At 38.1% G+C, this 12048-nt stretch overlaps 1 protein-coding gene across 5 annotated transcripts in view; it reads left to right on the top strand.

The window, feature by feature from the left end:
• LOC123685143 (ankyrin repeat and SAM domain-containing protein 1A-like) overlaps nt 1-11259 on the top strand; it is a 37669-nt gene extending 26410 nt beyond the window's left edge. For 4 of the 5 annotated variants that reach the window (XM_045624746.1, XM_045624745.1, XM_045624744.1 and 1 more), the window contains 8 exons: nt 284-982; nt 3926-4085; nt 4835-5331; nt 6350-6727; nt 8266-8532; nt 8736-8888; nt 8953-9084; nt 10699-11259. In XM_045624746.1, the coding sequence (XP_045480702.1) occupies nt 284-982; nt 3926-4085; nt 4835-5331; nt 6350-6727; nt 8266-8532; nt 8736-8888; nt 8953-9084; nt 10699-11010 (2598 nt within the window). In that variant the 3' untranslated portion in view covers nt 11011-11259. The other variant, XM_045624747.1, reaches the window with a different exon arrangement.
• Nucleotides 11260-12048: the final 789 nt, after the last annotated feature.

Raw genomic sequence — 12048 nt, 5'->3', positions numbered from 1 at the left:
ATTCTTTATGAACCCATTTATGCCTTACTAGAGAGTGACGCGAAGCCAGCAACGCCACCTCTCGGGCATGCGGAGTCACTACAGACAAATGTAAGCCACATATTCGGGGCTTATCCTATTTCCTATAAAATTTCGTTTCGAATAGTTCATAACATTTCTTGCACTTTCATTCTTTATAAAAACCGCCTCATTATTGTTTCACTTCTAATGTCATTGAGAAGATATTGAATTATCCCACTAGTATTACACTCGTAGAACTATTCGCAAAATCCTCAAATTTCAGCCGACGCCTCCGAAGAAACCTCCCCGTAGGAACATATCAATATCTCCCACCCACCTGCAGCCGATGTCGATGTCCGTGGACGGCGTCAGCAACAGCGCCTACGAGTATCTCTTCCTCTCTCACAGCGGCACCCGCAGCCAAGGCAACCTGAGCGACCTGGAGCACCACGAGCACCACAGGAGAGACAGGCTGCTGCACGGCAGGAGCATAGACCAGTACGTCGAGATGAACGTCTTCAACATCGCCCTCGACGACGACGAGATCCAGAGGTCTAGCAAGGAGCTGCACAGGGGCAAGAGCGAAGACCTGGACTGCCGCAAGAGGCAGGAACCGGTTGCGGTGACCTCCATGTACGAGAACGTGCTGATCAAGAAGCAGAACCCGAGGAGGAAGCTACGCAGGAACCCCGAGGTGTATGAGGACTTCAACTTCAAGAGGAGGGACGACTCCACCTGTTCGTCTATGCCTGAATCGTCCTTTATCTCCAAGGCGTACATAGTGATAAGGGACAGTGATAACTCGTCGTCCAACGAAGGTTTCGAGTCCTGCAATTCGAGGACTATCGAGAGGAGGTGCTCCTTCAATAAATACCCCTTGAGTCCCACGCATTACGTTCAACCTCCCACTCCTGATCACCCACCTCCGAATCCTAGGGAGGCGGAAAATTTGATTTTCGAAAAGATACGCCCCTTGAGTCAGGTGAGCAATGAAGAAGTGAATGCTGCATGACGTTGTCGATGTCGTAGTTAACTTTAGGTGTGATGGAGAATGAGACATATTATAGTAGGTATTCGCCATTCGGGTCGCACTTCCTAGAGAATGATAACTTAAAGAGAATATTTTCATGCGAATATTCTTGATAACTATGATATAACTTTAGAAGAGTATTTTACATGAAAAATATACATATAGTAGTGAAAATTTCTGCAGGCAAGAAGAATGAAGTCGAAATAGAATGAAAGCAAACTACGATGGATACTTTCAATTTTTCATTGGGATTTTTAGGGATTGTAGAGATTATTTAATATATCTGAAGTTTGGTGCTTCTGCTTCTATTTTTGTAGTTGCTTTGAAGAATCTGGTGATGGATGTGCGTGAACGAGTCCTTTGATATTTTAGCTGGTGTATTCATCTTTACCTCGTTACTAACTTTAATATCATGAAAAAAAATGTTTATGGGTCCTCATTTCCTCAGATCGCTGAGGTCTAGCTTCGACCCCATCTGAAAAAATACTCGGATTTTGCCTTCAGTTGGTGTTGTAAAATGAACGAAAATAAGTTAATTATTTTATCAAAATTGCAGTCATCTACTTTGTTTTTTGTTTATCTTTTATACGAAACGAATGAACAAGAAACCACACCACAGACAACGAATTCATCATCATCATGCTTCACCGTACAACCGTTGGACATAGGTCTCTTTTATTCTATTCCATTTTCCTCTGTTCTGTGCTGTTTGGATCCAGTTATTCGACATTCTTTTGATTTCGTCCCTCCAGCTGTAGGTGGTCTTCCTCTTCTTTTTTTATTTGTCCGCGGTCTCCACTCAAGCATATTCCCTTTTCATCCCTGCGATATGACCTGCCCTGCTCCATTTAGGCTTTGTCCCAACGCTGCTCACATCCTCTACGCCTCTCTGATCATCTTCTATAAAGGTATTTTTCTGCCAATAATTTCTTATTTCCCCTCCGCATGGTATCACCGCCTAGGTCATTCCCATGTCCGACGGGTCATTCTTTCGGCACAGCGGCATATCCTCCTCCTGCAGCCACATCTTCTCTTCAAGTTGTGACGGGTAGTTTACCCGCACACTATGACGTCGTTCATCGGGCTGCAGCTTATTTTCTGAGGAGAGGATTTGAATTTCGTTTCGGAGAGCTCTACATTCCATCCGTGTCCTTGGACGACCCTGGTAGGTCCTCTACGATCCGTCGGTCTATGGATGTGTCACTGCGCCATTTCTTTTCTTGTTGGCAGAAGGACTGGGAGACGTCTGACTCGGGTCGTTGTACCTTCGACTGGATCCCCTCTGTTCATTTTATTTCCAACAACCCTTGGTTGCGCCCTCTGACCTGTTTTATTTCAGGCCATGGTCCCTTCAAAGGTTATCTGTTCAGGCTGGGTCTGGTCGAAGAGGAACATTGTCCATGTGGTCACCCACAGTTCAGCGACCACATCCTTAGAAACTGTCCCTTGTTCAGTGACCTCAGGGTCGTTTACAGTTTATCTATTCTCTAGTCGCCGGATCTCAGAATAGACGATTTCTGTTCATCTCGAAATAATTTTGGCCCTTTATCTGCATTCGCGGCTGACGCCATATGTCGCCTCAACTCCTGGCATTCGGCCTTATCTGAAATTCTTCCCCGGACACCAATGATGTGAATGTGCCTGAGCGTAGTGACGAGCACTGCTCATGAACTACATTTTTGCACTGCTGAGCTGATCCTCTACGCCAGTTCTTCTGCGAAGATCTTAAACCCAACATCGACCTCTCCATCTTTCTTTGCGTCGATTTTGGCTTCCTGGCGATTTCAGTTGCAGATGCCAAGATTTGATTTTTAGACTAACCCTCTCACACACCTCATCGAAGTCACTCACCATCTCTTTTATTTCCCCAAGGCTATCCGAAATGAAGAGTATATCATCCAGACCACGAAAGGCAGTGTCAAAATATTCCATTCGAATAAGTTGTGAAACGTATAGTAAAGTGATTCGACTCTTTTCTGTTATTAATATTGAAATTATGTTTCACCAAGTGATAAGCGAGGAATCAATTTCGACTATCAAGAATACTTTGTTAAATTAATGAAACCTAAAAAAGAACGAACTATACCTTAGAAATCCCAATATGAAGTTGCAATAACTGCTAGAAGAAACTGTTGAATGAGAAATATTTGGACTCATTCAGATTATCTGTTAAAATATATCTCATTACAATTGTGCTAACCCTGTAATTTGAACTTTAAAATGTTCTCTCCAGGACGTGAAAAGAATGAATCCGTAATGTGCAATAATGTTCAAAGGAACATCAGAGGAATTCGAGATGAATATTTTCTAAGTACGCACATCAGATATTGCTCGACAAAAATTTCATCTCAATGAAAATATTCGAAGGCTGCAACGAACATCCATCAGAGGTTGAGTGAGAAATTATTGAGAACTATTCCTTTGAGTTCTATCTTTCAAGGAAGAAAGTTATTTTTGACCAATTTTAATGAACACCAATACGTTTGATGAGTCTCATTTTCCATCACTTTCAGAATAGTATTCCAAGTATTACTTATACATTTTAGTTCCGATATTTTAAATTGAAGGGCAGCTTTTTTGGCAGCTCGTCGTATGAAAAGAAATATATTGCTTGTTATTCATTTTATGTATGTTTATGTTCGATTTTAATAATGGATAAATGCACTGAGTTTTAGTCGATTTGGATGGCTTTATTGACATGTACATAGAACAATATGTTTTTGTTTTGCTACTGCTATTGTTGTATCAAACCACTAATGAATTTGCAGATTTGATAATAAATATTTGTTCGAAATTGGCATTTTATTCATTTAATTCGTTTTCCGATCTGTTGAATGTTTGTTTGCATGGAGTGAATAGTTTCTGGTAGGTATTTCATATGTGAAAATTTGTCAGGAATATAAAAGATTGTCGAAAGACATGGAAACGGAAACTGAGGAAGAGTATTTGATGATTTGCGAGAGATCTAGTGGCAGTTTCTCTAGCAGTGTGTCCTTATCAGACAGAAGTATGGATAATGTTATTGAGGAATATCATTCTGATGCTCCTTTTGCAGGTAAGTGTGAACGCTACCCAATTTGTCTCAAAAAAAATATCTACAAAAATATAACTATTGTGTATATCATGACAATTCAACTATTCTGCTATTCTGATGAAAAGAGTTGAAACATAATCATATATAGAACCTTGTGATTTCAACATTAAATATCAAAATACCAGAGATTTTGCTTTCGTTTCGGTTATACAATATTTCCAAAATGTGAGAAGTTTATAATTATCACAAATTCAATTCCAAAAAGCTCCTCTAATTATATTTACATTTTTGAACAAATTTAGATAATACAATATCTTAAACACATAGTGAATTCTTGGTTCAATATACCTACTGCGAGACCTACTGTCATTATTTCATGAAACTCTGTTCTCCCATGTTTGGTAATAAATTCTTTTGAATTATCAGAATTTCAGGAAAACGGCGAACGTCCTATATATTGTTTTTCAATTAAAAAATTTGAGTGTATTTTTTCGTCGTTTCGATACCTACTCATTTTGCTGTACACCGTTTTGTAACCCGAATTTGTTTAGGTGTAGATGAAAACATTCTGTTAGTCAGAAGGACCAAAACTCTATATTTTCTATAATAATACTTTGATGAAAAACAATTTGAATTCTATGGTAAATCCAAAAACTGAAATGGATTACAAAACTGATTTTTATTGTGATTATCACCACGAAAAAGGTTGGTGAAGCGCACAACAGCCTCTCTTGAATATACCGAACGTTCTTCTTCAACTTCCTTTTCAGGTCTAAAAAAAGGTTCATCCAGAGTTCTTGAGACGATTAACCAAAACACACCAGCAGTACGACCAAAATCCTTGAAAAAACTGAAAGTTCTCTATGACTCGTCCAACATATCATCTAACAATTCTAATACAAGTAATGATGATGTAAAAAGTGATAACGAAAAATCATCGAGTTCGGAGAAAGAATCGGAAAATAAGGAAAATAAGAGCCAATCGAACCCTGACAGGTTGTCAACGCTAAGTCCATTCGACGAACAAGAAGAATGGGCTAAAATACAAGAAATAATGGCTTCTTTCGGTACTGGTATAGTTCGAGAAAGTGTTTTTGTAGCAGAATTAGAGAAGGAGTTCCAAAGTAGGCTGATGACTTTGAGTTATTCCCAAAACAGTCTGAATTCAGAAACACCCAACAATATTGAAAGCTGGTTACAGAGTTTGGGTGTTGGAGATTACGCTGGACTTTTCAGGAAGAATGGGTTTGATGACATACATTTCTTGGTAGGTACCTTGCCCGATTTTTACTGTTGGGTGAAAAATTAAGAGTGCTGTGCCTCTAGTGACGGTGGGACAGAGTGACAAAGCCTACATGGAACACAACCGGTTCTCCTAACTCGCAAAAGCTCTAAGCTTCTGAGAGGACTCTAGGAGACTCGGTATAGAAAAAAATAAACATATTAGGTATAGTAAAAAGAAATCCTTTATTTTTCCAATAGATGGCTTTAGTTATCCGTTGTATAAGTCCGATTAGGTTCCACTAGATTGCGTTAGAAAGATGAGATTTCGTACCACAAAAACTTTTTTGACAGTTTTGTGATTAGTTGACTCAGTTTAGTTCGATCGCGCGCCAAATATGAGAGAAGAAGAGAGAGAAAATTCGTTAAATTTTTATTAGGTTCGTCGATTCCGTTCCGGTAATTTCGATGTCACAGATGCACTACGCACTGGAAGGCCAATTGTTGAGAATGTCGTTTCGATTGCCCAAGGACTAAAAATTGCACAAAGTCGTTTGGAACCATTTGAAGCGGTCAGCTTTGTCCAATAGGAGAGGAATGGTGTTTCATCAGGACAACGCCAGGCCACACACACCGATACTGACTTGCCAGAAGTTCCAGGTGTTTGGTTGAGAGGTTGTTATCCATCCACCTCATAGTCCGGACTTGGCACCAACTGATAACCATATGTTCTTGAGCATGGCGAACAATTTTGTTGGTAAAATATTCGCTTGTGAAAACGAATTTTTTGCTAATAGGGACGAAGGCTTCTTCATAGAAGCCTCTCGTATGAGAGGCATAATGATATTACCTTCAAAATGGCAAAAATTTATCGAACAAAATGGCCCATATTTGACCTGAATCGGATCATTCTATGGTAATAAAAGCCTTGTTTTCATGCGAAAATAATGGATTTCTTTTCACTACACCTTATAAATGATATCTTCATACACATTGAGTGTTATCAAACTGTACCACGTTACGCTACTTGTCTTTCTTGCGTTATTGTCTTAATCTATTTTTAGAATGGCGTTCTGGAGGAATCTGATTTAACAGAAATGGGACTATTAAACGAGCATGAACGTCGTGTAATACTTAACGCAGTATCCCAATTACCAACGAAAATTCATGAAATATCACTAAACAACAACAATAGCGAACAGAACAGTGTAAACCAATGGTTGAAAGATATTTTCTTAGAACAGTATTCCGAAACTTTTGCCAAACATTTATACCATGATATGGAGCGGATAAAAAGGATTTGGGATGTAGAGCTCAGTGCTGTTTTGGATATAGACAAAGTAGGACATAGAAAAAGGATTTTAGCTAGTGTTAGCAATGGTGAACATATTGTCACTGGACCAAAACTAGATGAGATTAATCCGGAACTGAATTCTACACCGGTAAGTTTTTTACAGTTGGCAACGACCGGTCATTATCAAGGGTGAAACTATAGGCAATTCCAGTTATTTGAAAAATACAGAATAAGGCTCTAACGGAGAGCGAACGTAAACTAATAAGAACATCAGACTGGCAGAAATCTAGGTCAGGAGATGATTACAGGGTAAAGTGTTGTCATTGAAGGTGAGTAGCGATATACCAGTTTAGCTCTTTTTGGAGCTCATTACTGTCGTACTGTCATCGAAGGTAAGTAGTGATCAATCGGTTTGGCTCTTTTTTGAGCTAATCCGTATTGCACAACTGAATATCGATGGCAACCAAATAAAACCAGAGACTATTTGGACAGAAGTCAGTAGTAGAATTTATGTTGTATGCAGGGATGCGACACCCGTCATTCAACCACCTAAGCTTTTTCCCAAATGGTAACTGTTTTTTTCCCATCGTCCAAATACACACCATTGTGTGTATTTGGACGATGGGAAAAAAACAGTTACCATTTGGGAAAAAGCTTAGGTGGTTGAATGACGGGTGTCGCATCCCTGCATACAACATAAATTCTACTACTGACTTCTGTCCAAATAGTCTCTGGTTTTATTTGGTTGCCATCGATATTCAGTTGTGCAATACGGATTAGCTCAAAAAAGAGCCAAACCGATTGATCACTACTTACCTTCAACAGTCATTACTGTTGCACATCGTAACTCATGTAGGTCTCTCATTTTCGAGGTCTTCCTGGGCTTCGTTTTCCCAGTGGTGATTTATCTCTAGGATCTTCATATGTTAGAATAGGTCTTATAGCTCTTTCGTAAATACGTTTTTTTGTGTCAATTCTCAAATATCTGTTGTGGATTATGGTATAATTGAGCTATGATTTCCACATGTGTTCTTACTTCTGGTTCTGTCACCATAACTAAAGATTTCTAGGCCCAAGTAATCGAACTTCATCACATGTTGTATGGTGCTTCCATTCACAATTTGCATCTGAGAACTGTTTTGGATGTGGCTTGGATGTAGATATTATCGTCCCAACGGATTGAGCAACTGTGTTGAATACATGTAAAAGCCTCTTCAAGTCATCATTACTTTCTGCCACGATAACTGTATCATCCGCATAGGATATAACCTTTTTTTCCCGTCTTATAACCTTTCTAGCTACATACTATTTTTATTATTTTATCCATGATAATATTGAATAGCAAAGCACGATAATATCCTCTATTGTTTTGATGAAGTTGCTCGATATTTGTCTGTTGTAGAGGAGATGGAGATGGTGGCTCAAAAAGTACTCTATTTTTACCCTCACGGTATCAATGTTTACTCTTGACCTAGAATTCTGCCAGTCCGATATTCTATTCCTAGAATCCTTGACTATCACAACGTGGATATTCAGAACTGGTTTATCCAGAACGCTGCTTCTTATGGTATCTAGTTCTGGATAGTAGGATGATATATTAAAATCTAAATATCTTAAAAAACTGGAAATGCCTTTTTGATATATATACGAATTAAAATCGCTGATCATCATAGCGACTGTTTCCAGAAATCCGAAAGCGACCAATCTTCAACAGACGTCAAGACAAATTCAGTACATTCCTTCGAAAGTAACACAGGCACAATACGTCACAGGAGGAAGAAGTCTCGGCCTGCTCCTCCACCTCCTACGACGCTGGATAGAAAAAAATTTGGGGAATCATCTGAAGCCAAGAAGGCTGGTGAATTGGTCGTAGGTGGGGGTAATTCCATCAAGAGCCAGTGGAAGCACCAGCCTATGCTACTTATAACTGGGGTTGTTAAGTATGCAGCTAATGTAAGTAGAAATTTTGAGGATGTAATGGTGTTGTGCTTTATTTTCGGTTATTTGTCCGATAATAATCATATTAGTTTGAAGATAGGTTCATTTGCCCACAAATGTTTATTATTTGTTGAAGAGATTCGCATTTTTTTAAACTGAATACTTTAACGAGATTATTATTATTATTATCTTGCTTCTGCATATCCCTTTTTTTCCAGTACTTAGGATCAACCTCAATTCGAGACTTCAGGGGAACAGAATCCACGAAGAAATCGCTAGAAAAATTGCGAAAATCTTCAGACCATCCTTCACAAGAAATTATTTTGTCCATTTCATACAAAGGAATCAAATTCTTGAACCCACTGAATCAGGTACATCCTTCGAAATATCCTTTCAATTAAGTTTCAGCTCATTTTGTGATTTTAATGATTTCAGAATGTCATTTGCGAACACGAAATTCGCAACGTCAATTGTGCCTGTCAAGATACTGACGATAGGACTTATTTTGCTTACATAACAAAAGACGAGGAACAGTTCTACTGTCATGTTTTTCAATCTGCCAAAGTGGTGAGTTGATTGAGTTAGGTTTCTCAATTTTTAGAATCATTGGGATTTTTTGGGAAACAGAATTGTACCATAAAATTTGGTTTTTCCGGCACATGTTATTCCTTGCTCGATTCCATCTCACCAATGATAAATGGTACTCTTTGACTTTCCAAATGATCTGGTCCATCTCATTTTTTTGAATTTTTGGATAACCCTTAAATTGGCACCATTTTTCGTTTACGTCATATATAAAAGTATTTTTTTTATTTATATTTAATTCCCCTCCTTTTGGCTTTATACCCTACTCTCGTCGAGAAATATCCGTTGAAAAACAAGATAAGAGTTTCGATTTCAGTCCTAGTTGAATTTTATGTGAATAAGGATATGATTTAGGAAAAAACTTCTAATTATAAAAACAAAAAAAAATGAATATGAATATGAATTTATGGAATTCATAGTTGGATTTTGTCCAATAACAAAATTATTAGCGGAAAAACAATCCAAAATGCCAACTGCGTTTTTTTTTAGTTCCGGTAGATATACTTCACTAGACAAAGGATTTAGCCCCACCTTATACACTGGCTAGGGCCCCAAATTCCACATAATAGGCTAGATGAAAGTATTGAAAAAACTGATTGCCTTAAATAATGGTCTCTGTTAAAATTATTATAAAAAAACACTGTTTAAATTCAAAATGGTGAAGGCAATCTGATTGCATTAATCAAGTAGACTCCCAAAAGGTGAAATAAATTCTCGAAAATTGTTATTTCAATTATGAATGATGATTTGCATATCCATTTCATAGAAGAGTAAGAAAGACCTTTATGACTTTACCTGTTGAGATTAATACCTCTGTGAAAATTACTAGAGTAACATTTCTTTCAATTAGTCTACGGTGTACTCAAATACATGTTAGTGAAATGAATGTACCAGTTTTAAGTTTATAAATTCAGTAAGTTTTTTGAACTTTAAGAGACTGATGAGGAAAAATGGTATTAAAATTCACGAAACATACGTATGGCCATGTTAATTTTGTTATTCTATTTATAAGACTTTCACTCAATTATATATTTTTGGATAATTCATTTTTCTCTCGGTTGGTTTCAATATTTCTCATCTTGAAATTGTATGTCCAGACAAAAAAGTATAAATCGAAAAAGATATATCAGATAGTGGAGGTTTTGGCATAATTTTGATATCATTTTGATATTCAATTGTTGTTCGTCATTTACTCTGGTTTAAGTTATAGTGAATTAGCATCCAGTATATTTTTTGTTGACTGTTAACGTTCACTAAACACACAATGAAAGATTGGAGGTATGGACGCCATGATACCTATGGCCATTTTCGCTCTAGATTCAAATTATACGAAAAAAGTCCCGTACTTTCTCTTACAACTTAAGTTAACTGTCGAATTAACTTTCGTTCAGGAAACAGTAGACGTATTCCTACATCACAAGAAGGGACCTCGTCATCTAGTCTATTATTACTCTCCTCATTGTTCTTAGAGACATCCCGTCCGACCAATATCTCCCTCCAATTATTCCCGAGTTCAAAGAGCCCGCCCGCCTTTTATCTTTGCCCGATGAAACGTACACCGAACTCTAGCCCCCAACCCTTGACGACATATTGCAGGACCAGACCATAGACATCATCCTCACCCTCGGACAGGCCTTTGAGCTGGCCTACCAAATGGCGCTGCGGGAACAAGTGACGTGCAAGACCAAAGCGAGTCGGGTGACCGCAGCAGACGTCCACAAATCGACGGTGAGTCCTGGATCGACGTCTTCAGCCTCCCGCGATCTCAAGGACCCCTCTTCGTCCAGCGTCAGGAGTAGCGATCTCAAGATGAACGGGCATCCTCTCAGGATGAAACCGCTGACTCTGTCCATTGCTGCCGATGGGGTCCTGATGGACGTGGGACGCCAGCAGGGAAGCGATGAATAGGAAGGTTTCTTTTGAGGGAGAGGTATTGTTTATTGCTACTCGAAGAGAGTTCAGTATTGGGTGTACAGCTTTGCTGTAGCGCGGAGGTGATCAAGAAGGAATACCATCACGTGGCTGCTGAATTCAAAACGGAATAAGAGATATTTTTTCTTACAAATCAACGATTCTTATGAGGTTTTCACATAATTTCCTTAAACAATAATCTACATGGAAGAATGTAAATATTTTCAATTTGAGAATGAAAAATAATAACAAAATTCGGTAACTCTTCCCTTTTCACGAAAAAAAATTATGATATTCACTTTGTACAAAGCACTAAAATAATTTTGATATATTCGTGAAAAACAACCTAATAAAAATCATTACAAAAGAGGTAAAACTATAATTTCGTGAAAGTAGTCGTATAGTGCTGACCTCTACTTATTTGCTTCGAAAAAATAAAGGAAGATGAAATGAATGTATAACTTCGTACACCGTACAAAGTTTGGACATCGCAAAAGCGCCAGAGGAGAAATGAACGGCTACCAAAGTTTGACTGATACGCGAAAAACCACGTGGTGGTAATCCCTCTCAAGACAGTTTGGCAACGCCGCATCCGACAAATTAATTATTTACTGTCCAGTTTGAACAATTCAGAATTTGATTGTGGAAAAAACGACGGCAGTAAAGTTGTACACCTAATTCATTTTTCTAACAAAGTTTGTTTGTTCGGATAGCTCTCCTATCATTTGTAACCTATAATTCTTGTTGAACAGTTTGAAGTTCAAACCTGTAGGTGGAATGGCATTTTATATGCATTTGAAAAGTTTTTTACTCGAGTTATCTTTTATCTTTGAACATTTCAACATCAACGATGACAATAATGATGAATGCAGAAATTTATTGAATTGAACAATCAACTCGCATCATTTCCCCAAATATCATAGGGTTGATTGCAGCCAAATCTACAGTATACACTATGACAACCACAATATTTCGATAGTCTTATTAGTACTGTAAGTAAACCACTCGTGATTACTTTAGAGCAACATCAAAATA

Source organism: Harmonia axyridis, chromosome 7 (assembly GCF_914767665.1).
Source record: "Harmonia axyridis chromosome 7, icHarAxyr1.1, whole genome shotgun sequence".
NCBI classification, from domain to species: Eukaryota; Metazoa; Arthropoda; class Insecta; order Coleoptera; family Coccinellidae; genus Harmonia; species Harmonia axyridis.
Note: the sequence above shows the minus strand (reverse complement) of the source record. Positions and strands in the feature narration are given on the sequence as shown.